The sequence below is a fragment of the Macrotis lagotis genome, chromosome 1, assembly GCF_037893015.1.
Source record: "Macrotis lagotis isolate mMagLag1 chromosome 1, bilby.v1.9.chrom.fasta, whole genome shotgun sequence".
Lineage (NCBI taxonomy): Eukaryota > Metazoa > Chordata > Mammalia > Peramelemorphia > Peramelidae > Macrotis > Macrotis lagotis.
In genome coordinates, this window is record NC_133658.1 from 185,032 (window position 1) to 205,589 (window position 20,558).

At 41.0% G+C, this 20,558-nt stretch overlaps 2 protein-coding genes across 2 annotated transcripts; one reads left to right on the forward strand and one right to left on the reverse strand.

Annotated features, from left to right (window-relative positions):
- Positions 1–5,780: 5,780 nt before the first annotated feature.
- Positions 5,781–6,333, forward strand: LOC141512537 (phosphatidylinositol N-acetylglucosaminyltransferase subunit Y-like). Its single transcript, XM_074221557.1, has one exon. The coding sequence runs from the start codon at positions 5,792–5,794 to the stop codon at positions 6,086–6,088; it is 297 nt and encodes a 98-aa protein (XP_074077658.1). The 5' UTR covers positions 5,781–5,791; the 3' UTR covers positions 6,089–6,333.
- An 11,774-nt stretch (positions 6,334–18,107) lies between these two features.
- LOC141493182 (olfactory receptor 6B2-like) lies at positions 18,108–19,257 on the reverse strand. Its single transcript, XM_074194157.1, has one exon. It carries the CDS (start codon positions 19,189–19,191, stop codon positions 18,253–18,255), a length of 939 nt encoding a protein of 312 aa, XP_074050258.1. The 5' UTR covers positions 19,192–19,257; the 3' UTR covers positions 18,108–18,252.
- Positions 19,258–20,558: the final 1,301 nt, after the last annotated feature.

Here is a 20,558-nt window from a genome sequence, read left to right on the forward strand (position 1 = left end):
ATGTGAAGTTGAAAAAACTAAAGATTCTAGAGTCATATGAAAAAAATGCTCTAAATCTAACAATCAGAGACATGCACATTAAAACAACTCTGAGCTATTACCGCACCCCTATTAGATTGGTTAATATGACAGAAAAGGAAAATGACAAATGTTGAAGGGGTTGTGGGAAAGTTGAAACATTAATAGACTGTTGACAAAGTTATATACTGATTCAACTATTCTGTAGAATAATTTGGAACTTGCACAAAAGGTTATTAAACAATTGAAATTATTTTATCTCATATTAATAATCATTTACTATTGAGGAGAGCTAGAATTTTCCCTTTTTTGTTTCCTTATACTTCAATCCCTGTAGGCTATTTAGACAGCCTTAAAAGTGCAGAGCTGATAATGAGATGAAATCTTGAGCAAAACCAGGAAAATTCATATATTGTCTTTTAAAAGATCAAGAAATTCTGGTTTAGATGAACTAGCAGATTCTGGAACATTTTATTAGACTCTCCCTTTTATCTAGAGTGTCCTAAATGAATTGATAAGTCTCTTGGATCAAAACTGAGTGAACAGTGTCACATCTCCCAAACCTACATTAGAACAGACCCACTTCTCATTATAATATTGATTCTCTCCTTACTTGTTAATCAGTCAGAGTTGATTTCCATCCTCAAGACTACCCAGTCTTCAAAGAACATGTAAAGATTAGCCAATTTATGACAACTTATAGTCGATAGAAATGTCCCATACTTCACCCAACTTATCCCCCTCCACTCCCCTAATATGTCTATTTGACCCTCAAGATTCTGTAATTTATCATGTGTCTTTTGCATATTTGAGTATCAAACCCTATAAAAACAAGGTCCCAGAAGGAACCTCTCACATCATAAGGAAGATCTAATGACCACTCCATTAGAGAGAACCATGAGTCCTACCATTGTCTCAGAGCTTTGCCTTAGTCACTTATTGAAGGGGGGACAATTTGAATCTCCACAAGAGATACTATACATCTTCACAGAAAGAACTGATGTTATTTGAATATAAACTGAAACATGCTATTTTTCATTTTCATTATTTTCTTTTATTCAAGTCTTGTACAAAATGACTAATATAGAAATGTTATGCAAAATTATACATAATTACCATCTCAGGAAGGAGATGGAGAAGGGACAACAGGAGGGATAAAATTTGAAACTCAACTTTTTTTTAGGTTTTTTGCAAGGAAAATGGAGTTAAAGGCTTGCCCAAGGCCACACAGCTAGGTAATTATTAAGTGTCTGAAACCAGATTTGAACCCAGGTACTCCTGACTCCAGGGCTGGTGCTTTATCCACTGTGCCACCTAGCCACCCGGAAACTCAACTTTAAATAAAATTTTTTAAAGGATTGTTTTTACTTGTAAATAGAAAAGAATCAAATATTAATTTTTTTTAAAAAAGAACATGAATGAGATGAAGTCACTTATAAAACAAAAATGAATATCAGAATGGATTAAAATTAGACTCTGTCATAAATTGTTTACAAGGAACATTTAAAAGTGAATGTTATAAACAATTAAAAGTCTGGAGAGGAATTTATTATGTTTCAGCTGAAGTTTAAAAAGAAAGTAGAAGTAGTAATTATGATCTTAGACAAATTTAGTGTTAAAATAGATTTAATTAAGAGAGATAAACAGGGAAATTGCATTGTGATAAAAGGTTCCATAGAAAATGAAACAATCTCAATACTAAACCATATGTGCCAAATACTATAACATCTAAATTTTTAATTAAAAATTTAAATGAATTAAAGGTAGAAATACATAGTAATACTATAATATTGGAGGATTTTAATCTTCCTTTCTTGGAGATAAATAAATCTAACCAAAAATAATTAAGAAAGAAGTCAAGGAAATGAATAGACTCTTAGATAAGTTATAAGTGATAATTATCTGGAGAGAACTGAATGGTTATAGAAAGGAATATATCTTTTTCTCAGTAGTACCTGGTGCCTTTTCAAAAATTGACCATGTATTAGAGCACAAAAACGTTAAAATTAAATACAGAAAAGTAGAAATAATAAATACATCCCTTTTAGATCACAGTGTAATAAAAATTATACTCAACAACAGACAATGGGAAAAGATGAAAAACTAATTAGAGACTAAACAACCTTAGAGAATGAATAGATTAAAAAAATTCATGGAAGCAATCAATTTCATGAAAAAGGATATCAATAATGAAACAACATATCAAAACCTGTGGTATGTGGCAAAAACAGTCATCAGAGAAAAATTTTATATCTCTAGGGGGTTTATAATCTATAAAATAGAGAAAGAGTAAACCAATGACTTGGATATTCGATTTTATAAACTAGAAAAGAACAAATTAAAAATCCACAATTAAACATCAAATTGGAAATCTTAAAAATTAAAGGTGAGATGAATAAAATTAATATTTAAAATACCATTGAATTAATAAAATTAGGAATTGTTTTGTGGAAAAAAATTTTAAATCATTGTTTAATGATTTAAAAATAAGAGAGAAGAGAATCAAATCATTAGTTCTAAAAATAAAAAGGATGATTATGCTGTAGTGAAGTTTAAAACAAAGTAATTATAAGGCATTGTTTTGCTCAATTCTATGACAAGAAATTTTAAAATGCAAGGGAAATAGAATAATATTTATAAGATATAAACTACCTAGATTAATAGAAGAAATAAAATAGCTAACCAAACCTACTTAATTTGTTTATTTGTTTGGGTTTTTGCAAGGCAATGGTGTTAAGTGACTTGCCCAGGGTCCCTCAGCTAAGTAATTATTAAGTGTCTGAGGTGGGATTTGAATTAAGTTTCTCTTTACTCCAGGGCTGGTGCTCTAGTTAGTGCATTACTTAGCTGCCCTAACTAAAACTATTTGAGAAAAAGAAATTGAATATGCCATAAATGAGCTCCCTAAGAAAAATGTATCAGATAGATTTGCAAGTGAATTCTAACAAACATTTAAAGATAATCCCAAATCAGGTACAAAGGACCTGGGAAAGAAGAAGCTATCCAAATCCAGAGAAAGAACTATTCAATAGACATATGTATAGTTTGGTTTTACATATATGTGTTTTTGTCTAATGACAGCCTTCTTTAGGATGGAGGGAGGGAGGGAGGGAGAAAAAATAATTGCCCAGGAGAGAATAAAAGAAAAAAATTAGAAGGAAGCACAGAAAAGCAGGGTGACAGAAAATGATGTGTAACGTTCTTGGTTTTTTAAAAAGAAAGTAAACTGTGAAGTGGAAACTGATTTCGTATTGAATGCTGTTATATTCTATGTACATGGAAATATTCTTTTTTCTGGTTTTTGTATTTAAGTTCAAATAAATAAAATTTTAAGAGAAAAAATTTAAATTATATTTTAAAAAGATAAATCATAAAGAAAAGTTACAAGACATCTGAGAACCAGAGATACAAAAAAAAAAACCCAATCCATTATTCACCTTCTAAAAGAAACCACAAAATGAAAACTCTCAGAAATATTATAGCCAAAATTCAGAACTTCCAGGTTAAAGAAGAAATAATGCAAGCAACTTAGAGAGAAATAATTCAACTCCCAAGGAGCCAAAGGCAGAAACACACAAGATTTAGTAGTCACTCCATAAAGGGATATAGAGCTTGGAATATACCAGAAAGGATATAGGCTTACAACCAAGAATAGCCTAGTAGCTAAACTAAGTACAATCCTAAATCTTACTATGTATTAGCCACAACTATTCTCCAAGTCTTAATTTCAGGACCAGTAGAGAGGGGGGGAAATGGATCTTTAAGGAAGCAGAAGACCTCTGAGCATTCCTTATTAAGAGATTATAGCTGTGCATGAAAAATTTGAAATACAAATACAGAAGCCAAGAAAAAATGCAAACGTGAGAAGACAATCATAATGAAATAAGAATAAATTTACATACCAAAATGGGAGATAATTCATGTATCACTTCTGAACCCAATTATCATCAGAGATAATAGAGGGTCTCTAATTAGACCAGATATTTGAGTGTTTTTTTATGTTCCAATGATCTCAAAAGAAGCATGGAAAGGTCAAAGTCAAAGTCAAAAAGGAATGTTTTAAGAGTGCAGAGAAAGTTACAAGGAGCAGTTCTCAATATATATGATTATAGGATTTTAACAGTCCAAAAAGATTACAAAATTTGTTTCCAATTATAATATTTCCCTATGCCCATAATTTCTTGCCTCCGGATGATGGAGTGGGTGGTACTTGAACCTCACTGTCATCTGAGCTGGTCAAATGAGGGAAAAATACACACACATATACATATTGGGCACAGATATTTCATTTCTCAAACAGGGAAACAGGATGGAAAGAGTAGAAGGTAGAGGAAGCAATAAGAAAGGTATTTGTCTCAAGCAAAGCAGAGTCTAACTAAAGATGAACAAAAATATTTATAGTCATTCTCTTTTATGGTGCCAAAGAACTGGAAACTGAAGAAGTGGCAAGAAATTGGGCACTGAATGAACGAATTATGAGATATAAATGTGATGTGATATAATTGTGTTGTAGAGGAAGACAAAGGCAAAGGTTTCAGAGAGACCTGGGAACATTTCTATGAAGTGATACAGAGAGGTGAGCAGAATCAAGAGAATGGTTTATACTTTGATAACTGTTTGGTAAAGACAAATCACTTTGAAAGATTTAGGGACTCTGACCTAAAGGGAAGTTAGAAACTAATTTTCTTCCTAACCCTAATTCCCAGCCAAATTGAAACCCTGATTGACTCTTCTTGGCATAAGCCCTCCTTCTACTTTGACATTAAATCAGGAAATTCTTTTGTTTTCCAAGGCAATGGGGTTAAGTGGCTTGCCCCAGGCCACACAGCTAGGTCATTATTAAGTGTCTGAGACCAGATTTGAACCCAAGTACTCCTGACTCCAAGGCCAGTGCTTTATCCACTATGCCACCTAGCTGCCCCAAGCCTGATCATTCTTAAGATCGTTTCACTTTTGTATGGTCTCTGGAGATAGAAATTCTAGTTCAACCTGAAGGATAGACTGAGTCACTGGAAACCAACAGAGCATGCAACTTGGTTTAAGGATAAATATAATAAGCAAAATTCCTAGGATTCCATTTTTTCCCTTTTATTTAAGCTATAAAGAGAGACCTCCTACAGTATTTTCCTTTGGCATGATTGATTTTCTTTGTAGATCTCTGAGCTTTAGAGATTATCTATGTTTTTGGTTATTGAAAGATTGTAGACTCTAAAAAGGGAAATTAGAACTATAATGAAAGCTTTTCATCCCTGAAACTCTGGGGAGGGAGAGGGAGAGAGAAGTGGAGGAGAGAGAGAAACGAAGTAGAGAAGAAAAAGAGAGGGAGAGAGGGTGAGGAGGGAGAGAGAGGGGGAGAGAAAGAGAGAGGAGGAGGAGAGGAGGGGAAAGGGGAGTCAGAGAGAGGGAGGTAGAGACATTGAGAGAGGGAGGGAGGGAGAGGGAGAAAGGGCGGGAGGGAGAGAGATGGAGGGAGGGAGAGGGAGGCTGTGCGGCATAGCTGCGTCAGCGCTGCGGAGGAGGAGGGAGCAGCTGGCATCACCCGACGGGGCTGGCGCGGAGGACCAGGGGGTGCCAGCCAGCCCAAGGTGAAGGCCGGCCTCGCCTCCCGCCGCCGTGGACGCGGATCTCGGGTCTGACCTGGCTTTCCGGAGCCGCACAGGTATGCCCTGGTCCCCCCCGCCCCCATCCTCCCCCTCCCCCTCCTCCCGCTGCCCGGGAGCTGGCCTCGGTGCTGACGGCCGCTCTCCCTGGTCCTTCAGCTCAGGCAGCTCGGATGATCCATCCCAATAAGCAGCCGGAGGGGAAAGAGCCGGAGTCGTGGACCTTACTCCAGGCCAGCCCAGCCCCGAGCCCCAGGAAGCAGCAGAGGAAGATGCTGATGTCGCTGCCCACGCTGACGGTCCTAGTGCCCCTCATCTCCTTGGCGGGCCTCATCTACTCGGCCTCGGTGGAGGAGAACTTCCCCCATGGCTGCACCAGCACCACCAGCCTGTGCTTCTACAGTCTGCTCCTGCCCATCATTCTGCCCGTTTGCGTGATCCTCTACCTCTGGACCTGGACCCAGAATTAATGCAAGCCCAGCCCCGCCCCCCAGCCCCAGCCCAGCCCACCTCCCCCAGAGCATTTCCTAGTAGGGCCTGTTGTCTCCAGTTAAATGAGAAGATGCTCTCTTATTTCATTCCACTTAACACTTCATGGACTGGGATGATCTCGTTTTCATTTTCATGGGGACCTGAGGTTTTCATCCCTCTCAGAGATCCAGTAGGAGTAAGAGTTGTTTAGGCCAGCTCACTTTCATCCTGCCTTCTTATTCCAGAGCCGGAGGTGGGGTGCTGGGGGTGGGAAGGGCGGGGTGGGGTGGGGAGGCCCTCGCTCCTGCTCCTAATTCTTTACTTTCAGATGGTCTCCTGTATCTTAATCTGCGGAAGGGCTTCAGTTTTAGTTCTGATTATCCTCGACTCAAAGTGAAACACATTCGTCAAAAGGTTTTGAGATTATTTTCTCCTGGGTGAAAGGCTTTGAAATGGAAGGAAATGATAACGAAAAATCTTTTCAAAGACTAGGCTATGCCAAATCATTTACTCATTAATTAGTCTCAGTTAAATTCATTTGAACTAATATTCATGCAAAAGCATACAACAAATTGGAAATTGATCTGGATAGGAAAAAGGGGGGATGGAATCCAAGGTGATCTATCTTGATACAGTGTAGACTTGAAATGCGATTCAAGCAGGATGGTCCTAAAAGTAGAAACATTAGAAATCCACCTCAATTTTGATTCTCAAAGAGCACGAATGCCAACCTGTGGATTTTTCACCAAACAGGAAAGATTTGCCAGAAATTATAATCTTGACAATGGACTCAAGAAAAACCCAGGTTTTCAGTAAGCACTGGAGAAAGTTGACAGAAGGTTGAGATCTCATTGAGATAAGAGAATAGAAGAACTGATAGACATAGCAAGCTGTAGATTACTCTTGGAGAAATTCTGGTTTCTCCCCCAGTGTTTAGGCTTCTCATATCTAAACTTCATGGCAATGACTCTGGATGCATTCTGGGTGCCCAAAAGTAGTTGAAATCATGTTTTGTATGTTAAAAATTGAGTTATTTGAAGTACAGATTTGTATTGGATTTAATCAATTAATTCAGGAAACTTGTTATTTACAGCGTGGCTGACCTGTGACCTGAACAGCAACTATTGGTGCCACCCTTGTAGTTCCTTCTGAGAGTTCAAGTGCAAATTGGTCAGTGCCCAATGCTTCTGGTATAGAAGGTAAAGTTGTAGAGTGTTGCAGCAATCCTACAGAGACTCATTCAGCTATATTGATGCTCTTGAGCACTTTGTGTTTTCTGTGCTAAATCCCTAATAGTGTTTTATGTTAGGGTTAGGCTGATGTGTGGCTTGCCTTGTGAGGTGGGAAAATCATTCACTAGAAGCTCTGTCAGTTTGTGGGGTGATTCCCAATGATGCATTTGTATCCTTCAGTGATTTGCTCTTCTTTTGATTGCAATGCTATGATTTTTAGGGCTTCAAGCTATCACTTATTAGCTACCTTCTGTCAGGAAGATAGTGTGCTCTTCTGGCTTAAAATGTATTCTCTGGGTTGTCAAAGTTAATTTGCTACCTTGGGAAGATTCACTGTGAAAAGTGCTACCAAGTGGCCAGCCCCACTGAATCATCTGCCTGGGTAAGGTCACCAAAGCTCATCAGTATTGCCACCCAAGAGGAGAAAGGAAGGGTTTTGTAAATTCTGCCCTGAGACTAAGGCTGGCAGAGGAACCCATTTTCCCACCACACATGCTAATGGGGTGATGGTTTAAATATTGCCTTGTATGTGGTAAATTGTCTGAGTCCTGAATGTTATGCAACCTATGTAAATTTATTAGATAAAATGATTACTTAAATGGTATGTTTTGGTGTTACATCTTTGAGTCCACTTTGGATCATCAGAATCTACTTTCAAAGATTTGGGGTTTGTCATAGGGGATGATAATCAGTGTATTAAGCCATCCGGGGTAACGATAAGTAGGGTTTTTTGGGGGTAGGGTTGAATACATTCACTTTGTGAGTAAAATTCTCAAATGTGATTATTTTCTAAACCTTTACTGATTTTTTTTGCATCAAAACACATTAAATTAGAAGGAACCTACTAAAAGTTTTGGAAATCATTGTATTTACTTAAAAAGCACTGAGGATAAATTTTGTAATTGTAATTTATTGAAAACTTATGATATTGCCATTAGCTTGAGGAACAACTGTGCCCTGCCTTAATTTTAAACAATGGGATTTACTATGTGAGATGGAACCTCTGATGATAGTAATTTGATCTGCTCCAAGTATTTAATCTGTGTCTAACTGAATGATTTTTAAGCTAGTAATCAACCATTCAAGAGAAATGTCAAGAGATAGTCAAAAGAAGTATCATCTCCATGTGTTAAAAATGTAGGGAAATTGCTGGTGATATGGAGAAGACAACCTTATAGAAATAATTTTCTTGACTCAGTTTCCCCAATATGCTATTTCCTTTATGAGTAGAAAGTTTCCCACCTGTTAGAATGTGAACCTATCCATCAGATGCTTTGGATAGTGTGGAGGTTAAATGCACAACTGGCTCTCCTTGACTTTTAGCTAAAAATCAGATAAAGCTTGTTCTCTGTGACTTTAGATTTGACCCTTCTGGGACAGTCCTGATATTGTAACCATCTTATCTATACTTCAGCTTTCATAGCAAATTCCCTGACCTTGGGAAAAGAATTGTGAAGGTTTTTAGAATGAGTCTCATTTTTCCAAACAACCCATTCTCTGAGCAAATGTAAAGGACTGTGTTATTTGTCTTTCTACTGTTCTGGCTGTGTAGTCATTACTTGCCTCACCTTCCTGACCTAGATCAATAACTCACTAGTTTAAAAGTTGCATTTTGATGTTTAAGCCTATGGTTTTAAGAGTCTCACCTTCTTTCTGTGCAAGTGACCCTTCCCTATTCCATGAGCTGAAGCTAAGACATGAATTCAAGTATAATCTTCAAAAGGGGAGAAAGGTTGAAAAATATATAAAGACTAGCATTTTTAACGGAATAGTAAGCATTAACTTGAGAAAGGCATCGAGATTAAACTATTTCCTCCTGGGACTGGGATCCATGTGGTTGTTTTTCAAAAATACACTGAAATATTTTGCAGCTACAATTATACTAGGAGCTTTAGAACTTCTACTCTGTTGTGCCAGTGAAAACAATGACAAAAGGCTACATAAGGACAGTGATCCTATAATGATATATTTTATATTTGACTCTGGAGGTAATAAAGGTGGAGCCTGGGATTAGACCTCCTCCAGAAGATTCATTTGAATAGATAGATTTCATGCCAATATCTAAAACCAAGAGCTTTAAATACGTTTTATCATTGTCTATAAATTCTCCATTTGGATCGAGGATTTCATATGGAAAATCATCCTAGTAGTTGCTAAGAAAATGTCCATTGATGGTTTTTCCTATTTGGGGCACATACTTCCCCAGGTCTGGTCCTCAAGGATTCTTTTTTAAAATTCTTCCTTAAGTCTTATGTCAATAGCATGTAAAGGTCTTGGAAAAGATAGAAAAGAGCAAATAGTATGTGAAAATTGAAATGCAGTTTCAGGTCCCCTTGACACTTATAAGCTTAACCATAAGGTTTGCACTAGTTTTCACCTTAAGGACTAATTAAAGGACGGACAATGTGATTAGGTTTGGTCACACCTTACTCATTTATATTAAGTGTTATCACTAGCAGATCTGAGAACATTACCCAAGAAACCCGCTTAAGAGGCATTATGTGATTGGTGACAACAAAAAGTTAGACACGTTCTGGTCAGTGGTCTAAGACAGAACATTTTGACTCAGAATTCCCAAGGGAAAAGTGTCTCCCAGAAGCAGATATTTCATGAATTAGCCAGTTAAACCCAAGACCCTAGAGCAAGGATTGTATTGTCTTAAAGGACATTAAGATACATTTTGTGTTCCTTTTTTGTCCTGACTATACACTTATCTTTATGTCTCTGACTCTTAGAATTTTCTTTCCTTTTAGAAGGATATGTAGGCACAGATTCAAGACAAAAACTGGAACTTTAAACCCAGTTCCTCCTTGTTCCAGTTCCTCACAAAATTACTGGTGATGTTTTTTATCACTGAATGGGAACACCTTGGGTCTCACAGAGATACCTACTCTTAATATCCAATTTCCCCATATAATTATGGATACTTTTGCTAAATATTTATTATTTTTCAATGCAATTGCTTCAGAAACTTTAGAAGAATTGAGTTTTGGAAATTAATCCAACCCTCACTTCTTGCTTAGTGGTTTTTCTTAGGCAGCTAGATGGTGCAGTGGTTAGAGCCCCAGTCCGAGAGTTAGGAGGACCTGAGTTCAAATGTGACTTCAGACACTAGCTATATGACCTTGGGCAAATTCCTTCACCCTGATTGTCTTGCATCCAGAGCCATCTCCAGTCATCCTGACTGATATCTGTCCATTGGACCCAGATGACTATGGTGGAGAAAGTGGGACTGGTGATTTAGCATAATTCTAATCAAATCCATTCATACCTCCCTGATGTCATGCACTTATGCTGCCTTCTTACTGTTTTCAGATTTGTGGTGATTATAACTGATTGATTCACATTTCCTCCTTAGCCTTGATTTGGATTCTGTAGTATTTATTCCTCTCATATTTTGGTTTCCTCGCTGCCATGACCCAATTTGGACTAAGATTCCTCTTTGGCTGCACAAACAACTGCCTTGATATATTAAAGATAAAACCTCAAGTAGTTCAAGTTTGATGAAAGTCCTAAGGAAGGATCCAAGGGGAAAATTGTGAAGAGGAGAGTGAACCTAAGGACTCTTAGATTTGGGGAAATTAAATAAGCCCTGAGACCAAGGGGAATGAACAGAAAAAGGACAATCTTGACTTTACCTCATTCCCTCCTGGCTAAATAAGAATGATTCCATTTTAAAACAGAATTATTAGAAATATTAGAAATTTCTTGCTAACCCAGGATATTCTGATAAGATTAGCCATTGAAAAATACATTTTCTCAGCAGAACAAATTTGACCTTTATCAATTTTGGGGACCCCAAGGCAATGTCCCCATTTCCCTTCTGCTTCAGAAAGGCTATGCATTCTGAGAAAGGCTAAAGTTATAAACTTACTCTACACCTTAAAAAAGAGAAAGTGCCACTAACTGAATAAATCCTTTTTCAAAATTTTTATCAGAAACCTTACAGAAGTGATAGTGGGTAAGATTGTCTTTGGGCTCAAAAGGAACCAAGACTGGGAATCTACCAAGACAGGGTAGAGAAAGAATTCCTGCTCAGACCTCAGTTTGGTGAGCTGCCTGTGAGTTTTGTTCCAATAGGTTCTGTGAAAAGGTAGAATAGATCTGAATAAAAAACTGTCATCAGTTTTTGTGATTTTCTCCCCAAAGTAATAGGTCTGTTCCATCATTGCACTGACAAGAAACCCCAAGGATAGGACCCAGTCCTGTGATTTTATTGTCATGAGGATTTCTCAAGTGAGGAAACTTTCTAACAATTGTGGCTAAAGAGCCCATATACCTCCAGCTTGCTCTATGTTCTGAGTCTATTCTGTGATGCCTCTAATTTCAATTTCTCTTGAACTTCCTCTCATTCACTTGGGACCATTGACCCAACCTGTCCCTCCTGGCCCAATGTCAGAAGTGGATCTCATATGAATGCTACCTGTCTTTCAGTCTAACACTGAACCTTTACTAAGCCCTCCCTATGTGATAGGTGCTGTTCCTACAAGAAATGGAATCAACCCTTGTCCCAAGGAGCTCCCTGAAATGAAGGGAGACAAGGACATATTTAAGTACATGCAGTATAAAGACAAAGTGAAGAAATAGACTGATTCATCTAATCTCGGCCTAATGGAAGTCCACGAGCAAAATGGCAGACAACCAAGGGTGCCAAAGTTTAGATCCTGGTGGCACTTCTCTCCCAATTAACCCTCAATGAGCCTCAGCCATTCAACTAGCTCCTCACCCATCTAACTGGTCTGTGTTCTCTCACACCCCACCATCTTCTCCCTTTGTATCATATGCCAAGATGACTGTTTTCTCTGAATTAGTGACCAAAGCTGTGACAGAAAAGGAGAGATGAGAAACCTTCTTTAGGGAAGTTGACCTAACACATGATTAAGGGAGGGAAGGAGAAAGGGTAAAAGACAAGGGTAGAAGCTTCTTGGTGACCTAGGATGTGAGTATGTGGGTGGAAGTAGGAAGGAAATTTGGGCCCTGCAAGGTCTGGCGGGGGATAACAGAAGGGGTCAGAGGCCTCTGAAGCTTGAGAGAAGGAACCTTGGTCCCTTAGAAAAATCAGTCAGATCTTCAAAAGATCCCAGGCCAGCAGAAAGACACAGACCAGGCCTGGGCCCTGGGAGATGAACAGGGACTTGACAAGCATGGGGATTCAGGGTCCCACATCCTCTAGGTCAAATTGGACTGTGATCTCCAAGAAGACAGCAGCCCTCTACAATGGACTGGACTTCCTAGAGAGTGAGAGAGGCCTAATTGAGGAACAGGATGGAAATGAATGATGGTCCACTCTATCCAGAGACTCCTTAAGATCCAAAGGAAACTCTTGGATGACAAAGGTACTGAACTCAGGATAATATCCCCCCAGCCCCCAATCTGCCCCCTGGGGTCCTGATTACAAATCTCTCTTCTCTGGTGGACCTGAGTGGTAAAATAGTCCTAACCTTGACTCTACCCAGCCCCTTGGGGTAACACCAGTCCCTGCTAAGGACTAATCCCCAAGGACATGAGAATTAGTGATTGTCTTAGACTTGACTCTCAGGGTAAGATGTTGGAGAGTCATCATTCAATCCTCTTCTCCCTTCAATGAGCATGCCTTATATGCAGGCCCCCAGACAGGATCTCTGACCAACATGGGACCCATACCCTGAGGTAGTGGGCTTCCACTTCCAGAACTTTTTTGATTATGGAATGACTTGGTTATAGGAAGAGGAGGAGAGGCAGGTCTCCCAGAAGGGAAGAGGACACCCTGCACAGGTGGAATAGGACCTGCCAGGCTTGGAGAGGGGCAGAGATATACCTGCCACATGGAAACCTGGGTACTGAGCCACAATCTTGCTGTGCTCTGCAGTGAGGACTTGGAGCAGAGTGCAGGGAGAGGGGTCAGGACTTCCATTTAACAACCAAGGGTCATGGTGGCATATAACCAAGTTGTACCCCCAGCCCCACACATACCCCACCCATTCATACACCTTCAGAGTGGGATGCTACTGCTGCTGGTGATGGTATCCTTTGGGACTGTGGTTGCTGGTGTACCTGAAGATGAAGGAGAAAGCTTCAGAGGGAGGCAGGACATGGGTTAGGGAAGCAAGCAGGGGTCTCCCTTGTATCTCCTTTTCCTGTTCCACAAGCATTTAAAGGAGTCTTGGAACCATTCTGTGGAGTGTGTACATGCAGCTTCTCTCCAAACTGCTGGGGTCTCCATGGACATGGAGGTCTCAGATAACCCACTCCAATCAAGATCTCTAGCTTTAGTACCAAAGTTCCAGAATGGTCCCTGTGAGGGAGCTGGGGCAGGGATCTGAGTCACTTCAAAGGGTCAGCTTCTGCCTGAATGATATCTCATTTGAATACACCTTAGAGTATCATATAGCTCAGAGATTTGAGTATGGACTGAGGGGGGGGGGCTGGGCTGGCTCTTCTCTGCTTCTGTTGGGAACCATGGGGATGCCCTCTCTACCTGAAGCATGTTTGCTTCTAGGCCTCTGGCTGCTTTATCCTCATTTGTCTATGTTTTTTCATGATCTTAGGTGAGTGTGAGCATCTATCCCAAGCTTGGAGGAGACTTTGGGAACCTGAAAGTCCAGGGATTCTTTCCGGTCAGAGCTGGATGGTCTTAGAGAACAACATTGGTCTTAGAGAAGACAACCACAGTCAAGGAAGTGATCGAAGCCTGGCCTTGGTGGGTGCAGAGTCAATGTGAAATGCCTCCTACCTCATGTCCCCTCCCCATCCCACTCCCCACAAATGAGAGGAGGAAGTCACTCACTCCTATTTTAGATTGATTTATGTCAAATGAACTTTTGTGAATAGTGGTTTAGCCTCTGGTTTGATATGTTTTTGATGTGTAGAAAATAAATAGCTCATATTGTGTTTTGAGAAATTCGGGGCAGACCATGGGTGTAAAACCATAATCTAACCTTTAAAGTCTCACTCTGCTGTTTGTTTAGGGCCAAAACATAGGAGTGTCTTAAAGAAAAGGATTGAGTCTAGTTACCCCAGTACCCCTGGGGGGGCCAGCAGAAGTTCTTCAGATCTTTCCTCATCTCCCCTGATGTGGGTGAATCAGATGGGTCAGATCAAGAGCTGAGGAAGAGGAAAAGGATTTAATCCCACAACCCTCCTCCCTTCACTGGGTCCTCTGAACACCTCTCAGAAACAATTTTAAGCTGACTTTGCTTTGGTAACACAGTCTTCTCAGCCTAGTCAGTCAACAAAGCAACTAATCAAAACCTAATTGTAAGTAAAAGTTTACACTAAAGGGGCAGCTAGGTGGCTCAGCGGATAAAGCACCGGCCCTGGAGTCAGGACTACCTGGGTTCAAATACGGCCTCAGACACTTAATAATTACCTAGCTGTGTGGCCTTGGGCAAGCCACTTAACCCCATTGCCTTACAAAAAAAAACTAAAAAAAAAGTTTACACTAAACATTTAACAATCAACTCTGCCAGCCATGTTGACAAGGCACACCTTGTTGGTGAAGAATGGGAAGAAGTGGTTCAGGTAATTAGTGAAGTAAGGACACCAGGGGTAGATGAGAGGGGGGGTCCCAGGTATATGGGAAGAAGAGAGGGTTAGGATCCTACAATTGTAATAGAAATAAACTCACCTACCCTCCTCAAGGAACCACAAAACTACCAGTTTAGAAGAAACCTCACTCTCCTCTAATTCCAACTGATATCTGACCAAGAATACCCTCCCCAACATCCACAACATGAGCTCAACCAGTCTTGGAAACTTTCAGGGATAGCAAACTCACTACCTTCCTAGGTAGACCCTCCTACTCTGAGACAGATCTGAGTGAGAGGAAGTTGTTCCGAACATCTAACATCCAATGACTTCCCTCCTTCCTCCTAGAACTCCTACTAACCTCCAATCCATTCTCGTCCTCTGATCTCTTCCCTCTCTTCTCCTTTCTCTAGCTTGGGCAAAGTTTCTGCAGTGGATGTCTTCCATCCATCTTCTATGTGTAGGGGACAGGCAGCTAGTAGAGAAAAACTCCCTGCCTCCATCACCACAGACTTTACTTTGGCAGAATGATTTAGGTGTTTTGGGCCCCCTGTACCTCCTTCATTGGGGGTGGGGAGAAGAACATAGGGTATTGGGGGTCTTATACTATGTCTGGGATAAGGACATAATTGCCCCCGTGTTGGAGAAAAGGATTCGTGGCCAACAACTACTGCCAGCATTATACACAATGGGGGCTAGGTCGATACTTCTCATGCTAGAGGCTGAGTCCTTGCATCTGTAATGAGAGATACCCCTATGATATCCAAGTAAAGGAGGAAAGTCTCTCCCCCAGTATGGGAGGAAAGTGGGGAAGGATAACCTGAGTAATGGGAACCCCTGAGAGCTGCTATTGATCAAGGTATCTGCAACCTCTCACTCCTACTTCTTCCTATGCAAAAGGACAAGGTCAAAGAAAGCCTTCAGACTTCTGTCCCCACCTCATGGGCCAACTGGAAAGGAAACAGGGCTTTCTCAACTAGATCCCTTCCCTCCCTCTCCCAGAAACTGGAAATAGAAGAACTGCCTAGCTCACAAAGAAGGGAGCCACACCAGAAAATTACAACCAAGAAAAATGAACAACAGGTCTAAGGTTTTAGGGGCAAACAGAAGGAAAAAGTTACAATGAAATATAAAGGATTAAATGACTCATAAACTACAATTCCAGGTTGTCTCCACCAACCACCTCACAGCTAATATGATCGGTAGCTTTCTAATATACAGATACAGCAGAACTGTGCTTTGTATGAATGGATAAGATCTAGGATTGAATCACTCTCCATTAAGATAACAATTTCTACCATAGTAGAGAGTAGGAAGAGGTCCATGCTGACACCCACTGCAGCCTGAGGGAAGAAGGGAAGGTGGGATCCATTGGAGATGAGTTTTCCTTTACTTTCTTTTACAAGTAACCAGGATTTGATTTGACTTGGCTGGCACATGTTCATAGCACCTAGTATGAAAGCACCCTACTTCTAAGATGTTCCCCTACCAGCTAGGTAACCTCTTTTGATAAACTGCATAACCAGACTGGGGTAGTTATCCTCTCTTTTCCACATTATCTACAGAGGATGAAGCTCCAAGGTCCCTCAAGGTATTGGAATCATGAACTGAGCTGGTAAAATGGAAAGGGCCATCTTCTATTCCATGACCCCAAGAAATGGGTGCGTTTATAGGTTCATTTTACTATTTAATTTATCCTATCTGGTTCTAGGTGCAACAGGTAGAATCCCCATTGATCCAGGAGCTCCAAACATGAATTTAGGATTATATTAGAACTCTTGGAGGCAAGATTCTAAGGTTGATGTTGAACCCTGTCAGCCCAGGTGGGAAGCCCTGAAAAGTCAGCAAGTCATTTAATCAAGCCCAAGGAAAATTCAGATTTCAGAGATGTGCTGTATTGGGAACTCAGCTAATCTGTGAACCTAATCCTTTCCCTCTCCCTTAGTATGAAGTGGGATATTGGAGGAGATAGGATTATGCACCCAAGTCTATGAGCATTTGTGCGGATTTATTTTCCAATTATAACTTTAAGTCAAAAAAGCTAATCCAATTGTTAAATGATTAAATGAAACTGCAGTGCAGGGAACCCCATAAAATGAAGAGAATCCATCATGGAGGTCTAGAATCAATGACAGAGAGGCTATATATCCAGCACCCTTCAGGGTACTAGGTTGTTCAGGAGGTTGCCTGATTCTTTTGTGATTTCATTAGGGTTTTCTTGGCAATAATATTGGAGTGGTTTGTCATTTCCTTCTCCAGCTGATTTTATAGATGAGGAGACTGAGGCAAATAGGGCTAAGCCCAGGGTCACACAGCCTAGTTAATGTCTGAGACCAGATTTGAACTCAAGGTAATGACTCACTCCAGGCAGAGTCCACTGCACCACCTAGCTGCCCCTTCTCAAATCTAAACAATCAAAACAGCAACTCAAATCAGTTCTCAAAGGAGCTAAGAGCAGAGGTGGTCTGCTCTTAGACCTCTCTAAGGTTGCAAGCATAAGAAATCAGGATCACAGCAAGGGCTGGTTTCCTCATATTTCTGCATTTCTGGAGAGTTGTCCAATTTGCCATTCAAAAGTCCACCCTTACCCCTCAGACCCCTCTTGCAACGTCCTTCTCTGGAGGGTCCGCCATATAATCTGAAGGATTGTCCTTCAGGGAACTTACCCAGGTTTGTGTGAAAGTGACTTTTGCAGCATTTACAGTCTTACTTGGCCAAAAACAAAACAAAACAAGGATGAGTGCTTTATTAAAATGAATCAAGATTAACAATAAATACTCAGCACAATGAACACAGATTGAAGCTTTGGGTAAAATCTCTAGCTGCAGATGAGGGGGAGGGAAGAAGAGACTCTCAGCACTGCTAAGTGAAGAGAAATTCTCTATTGTTTCCTTGGGTGTGGTGGCTCAAAGTGCTTGGTTAGGTGTGTTATGGAAGGGAAACTCTGTTTGGCTATGTATTGGACTAGACTGCCCTTAAGGGCCTTCCAAATCTGATGGTCTGGGGCGGATCCTTAAGAACAATGGCAATGGAGCAGCTAGGTGGCACAGTGGATAGAGCACTGGCCCTGGAGGCAGAAGGACCTGAGTTCAAATCCAGCCTCAGACACTTAATATTTACCTAGCTGTGTGACCTTGGATGGGTCACTTAGCCTCATTGTCTTGCCAAAAAAAATAAAACAGTGGCACAGAGAAATAAACCAAAGACACTACTGAAATGAAGACAGTGGTTGACAGATGACAGCAAGGATGGAGAGAGGACACACCAAAAATCTAACCCCACTTCCATCCCTGGTCTTTGATTCAGTCCTTACACATGTGCAGCACCACCAGCGCTTCTATTATCACTGTGGCTCTTCAAGTTGACTGATGTGGCTCCATTGGGTCCTGGGTCATAGAATGTCACTAAGAGTGGAGAGTGGGGTCCTACCCTGCAGCCTGGTCAATGCCCAGAGTTTTTTTTAGACTACCCTTGAATTCTTTGTTCCTCAGGCAGTAGATAAGAGGGTTCACAATTGGAGTTAGGACCGTGTAGATGGCCGAAATCAGTTTATTTGAGCTCCGAGAGTCAATGGCTTGGGGCCGGACATATGTGAATATCATGGCGCTATAGAAGATGACCACCACTGTGAGGTGGGAGGCACAGGTGGAGAAGGCTTTCCATCGGCCAGTAGAGGAGGGGATTCTCAACACAGCCATGCAGACATGTCCATAGGAGAGCATGGTAGAAATGAGTGGGAACACCAAAATGATGAAAGCCAAGACAAAGTCCACCAACTCAGCTGTGGAGAAGTCTGTGCAGGCCAGTTTGAGAATGGGGGAAAAATCACAGAAAAAGTGGTTCATGACATTGGAGCCACAGAATGTGGCACTGGAGATGAAATAGACTTTAATCATGGAGATGGTGAAGCCACTAGTATAGGAGAAGGCTATTAGTCGCACACAGAGGCTTGTGGTCATGATAACTGAGTAACGCAAGGGCTGACCAATGGCCACGGAGCGGTCATAGGCCATGGAGGCAAGGAGGACACATTCACTGCAGACCAGAGAGCTGAAGAAGTAGAGCTGGGTCATGCAGCCCACAAATGAGATACTTCTCCGCTGGAAGAGAAAACCATCCAGCATCTTGGGGAGGATGTCGGAGACATACCAGACCTCCAGGAAGGACAGGCTTGCCAAAAAGTAGTACATGGGCTTGTGGAGGACAGCAGAGGCCCAGATGACAAGGATAATGGTGGCATTCTCTGCCAGGACGAAGAGATAAGCCAGGAAAAAGAGCAGAAAGAGCAGGTACTGCAGCCATGGGGCCGTGGGGAAGCCCACGAGGATGAATTCTCTGACATTGGTCACGTTTTCTCCCCTCATTCTGTGGTGGGGCTGAAGACAGCTGGCTCTGAGGCAGGGGGAAACAGAGGCAGAGATGCTCAGAGAGGGGAAAAACCCTCCAGAGAGCTCTAGCCTTGCTCTGGTTTGGGGTCTGGGCATAATTCCAGCCAAAGACATAAACTGGCTTTTGCCAGCTCCCCTCTTGGGACAGTGAGAAGTTACATGGTCTCCTCAGGGTCCCCTAGCTATGACAGACAGAGCTCTTCCTTCTTTCAAAACATGCTTTCCTCCACCCTCCTGCCGCTCCTGACTTCGTAAACTGAATCAGGAAGCATCATGGAAGGGTAGCCCATTGGACCAAAAAAAGGCCCATTTTCAAAAAGTCATAACTGAACTCCCCCAGAAAGATCTTCCATGAGATCTCAGATGAGGGACCATCTGCTCCCCAACCTGGTCTCTATGCTTCTGCTTTGTGACCTATAGCAAATCACCTCAGAGACTCAGCTTTCCTATCTGTGAGAAGAGGGTAGCAACCCATTACCTGTTTCCCAGGGTAATTTGCTTTCTTGTTTTTTTTTTTATTTTTCTAAGAACATAATTTATTTACAATTAACATTCACATGGTCTTAATATATTGAATAAGGAAGGTACTTAGTGAACAAATTCTATCATTACTGAAAAATATGTGATGGAAATTCAGAGGAACAGGGATCTTCTATTTAAGGATTTTTGTCTTTCACCTACCAAGGAAAAGAGAAGGAATAGTTTTGGCTCAGATAGTCTACCTCTTGCAGCCTTCCCATATGCAAGATGGATCACAGTGTCCTAGCTACAAAAAGGACAGGAAATACAGCTTCCAATATGGCTATTTGTTCCGAAGCAAAAATTGCTGTACAATAGAGCTTTGGATCTGGTACAAGAATTCAGAAATATAAAACAAAACAATTGTAAAAGTTAGTGTCATTTTAACAACATCTCTCAGAGAAAGCTGCTACTCTGTATCAGGTTGGTATGAATTCTGGTCATCTGGGGTCTTGTTTTTTTAAGAAGACAATAAAGTTAAATGATTTGCCCAAGGTCACACAGCTAGGTAATTATTAAGTATCTGGGGTCAGATTTAAACTCAGGTCCTCCTAACTCCAGGGCCGGTGCTCTATCCACTGCACCACCTAGCTGCCTCCATCCAGGGTCATTTTAAGGAAAGCTTGCCCTAAACTAGAAGATGGTTCAGTGTTAGAGCACCAGCCCTGAAGTCAGGAAGCCCTGAATTCAAATGTGACCACAGACACTAGCTGTGGGACTGTGGTCAAATCATTTTACCTCTGTTTACCTTAATCCACTGGAGACAGACATGGCAAACCACTCCAGTGTCTTGGCCAAGAAAAAATATGGTCCACATGGATAGG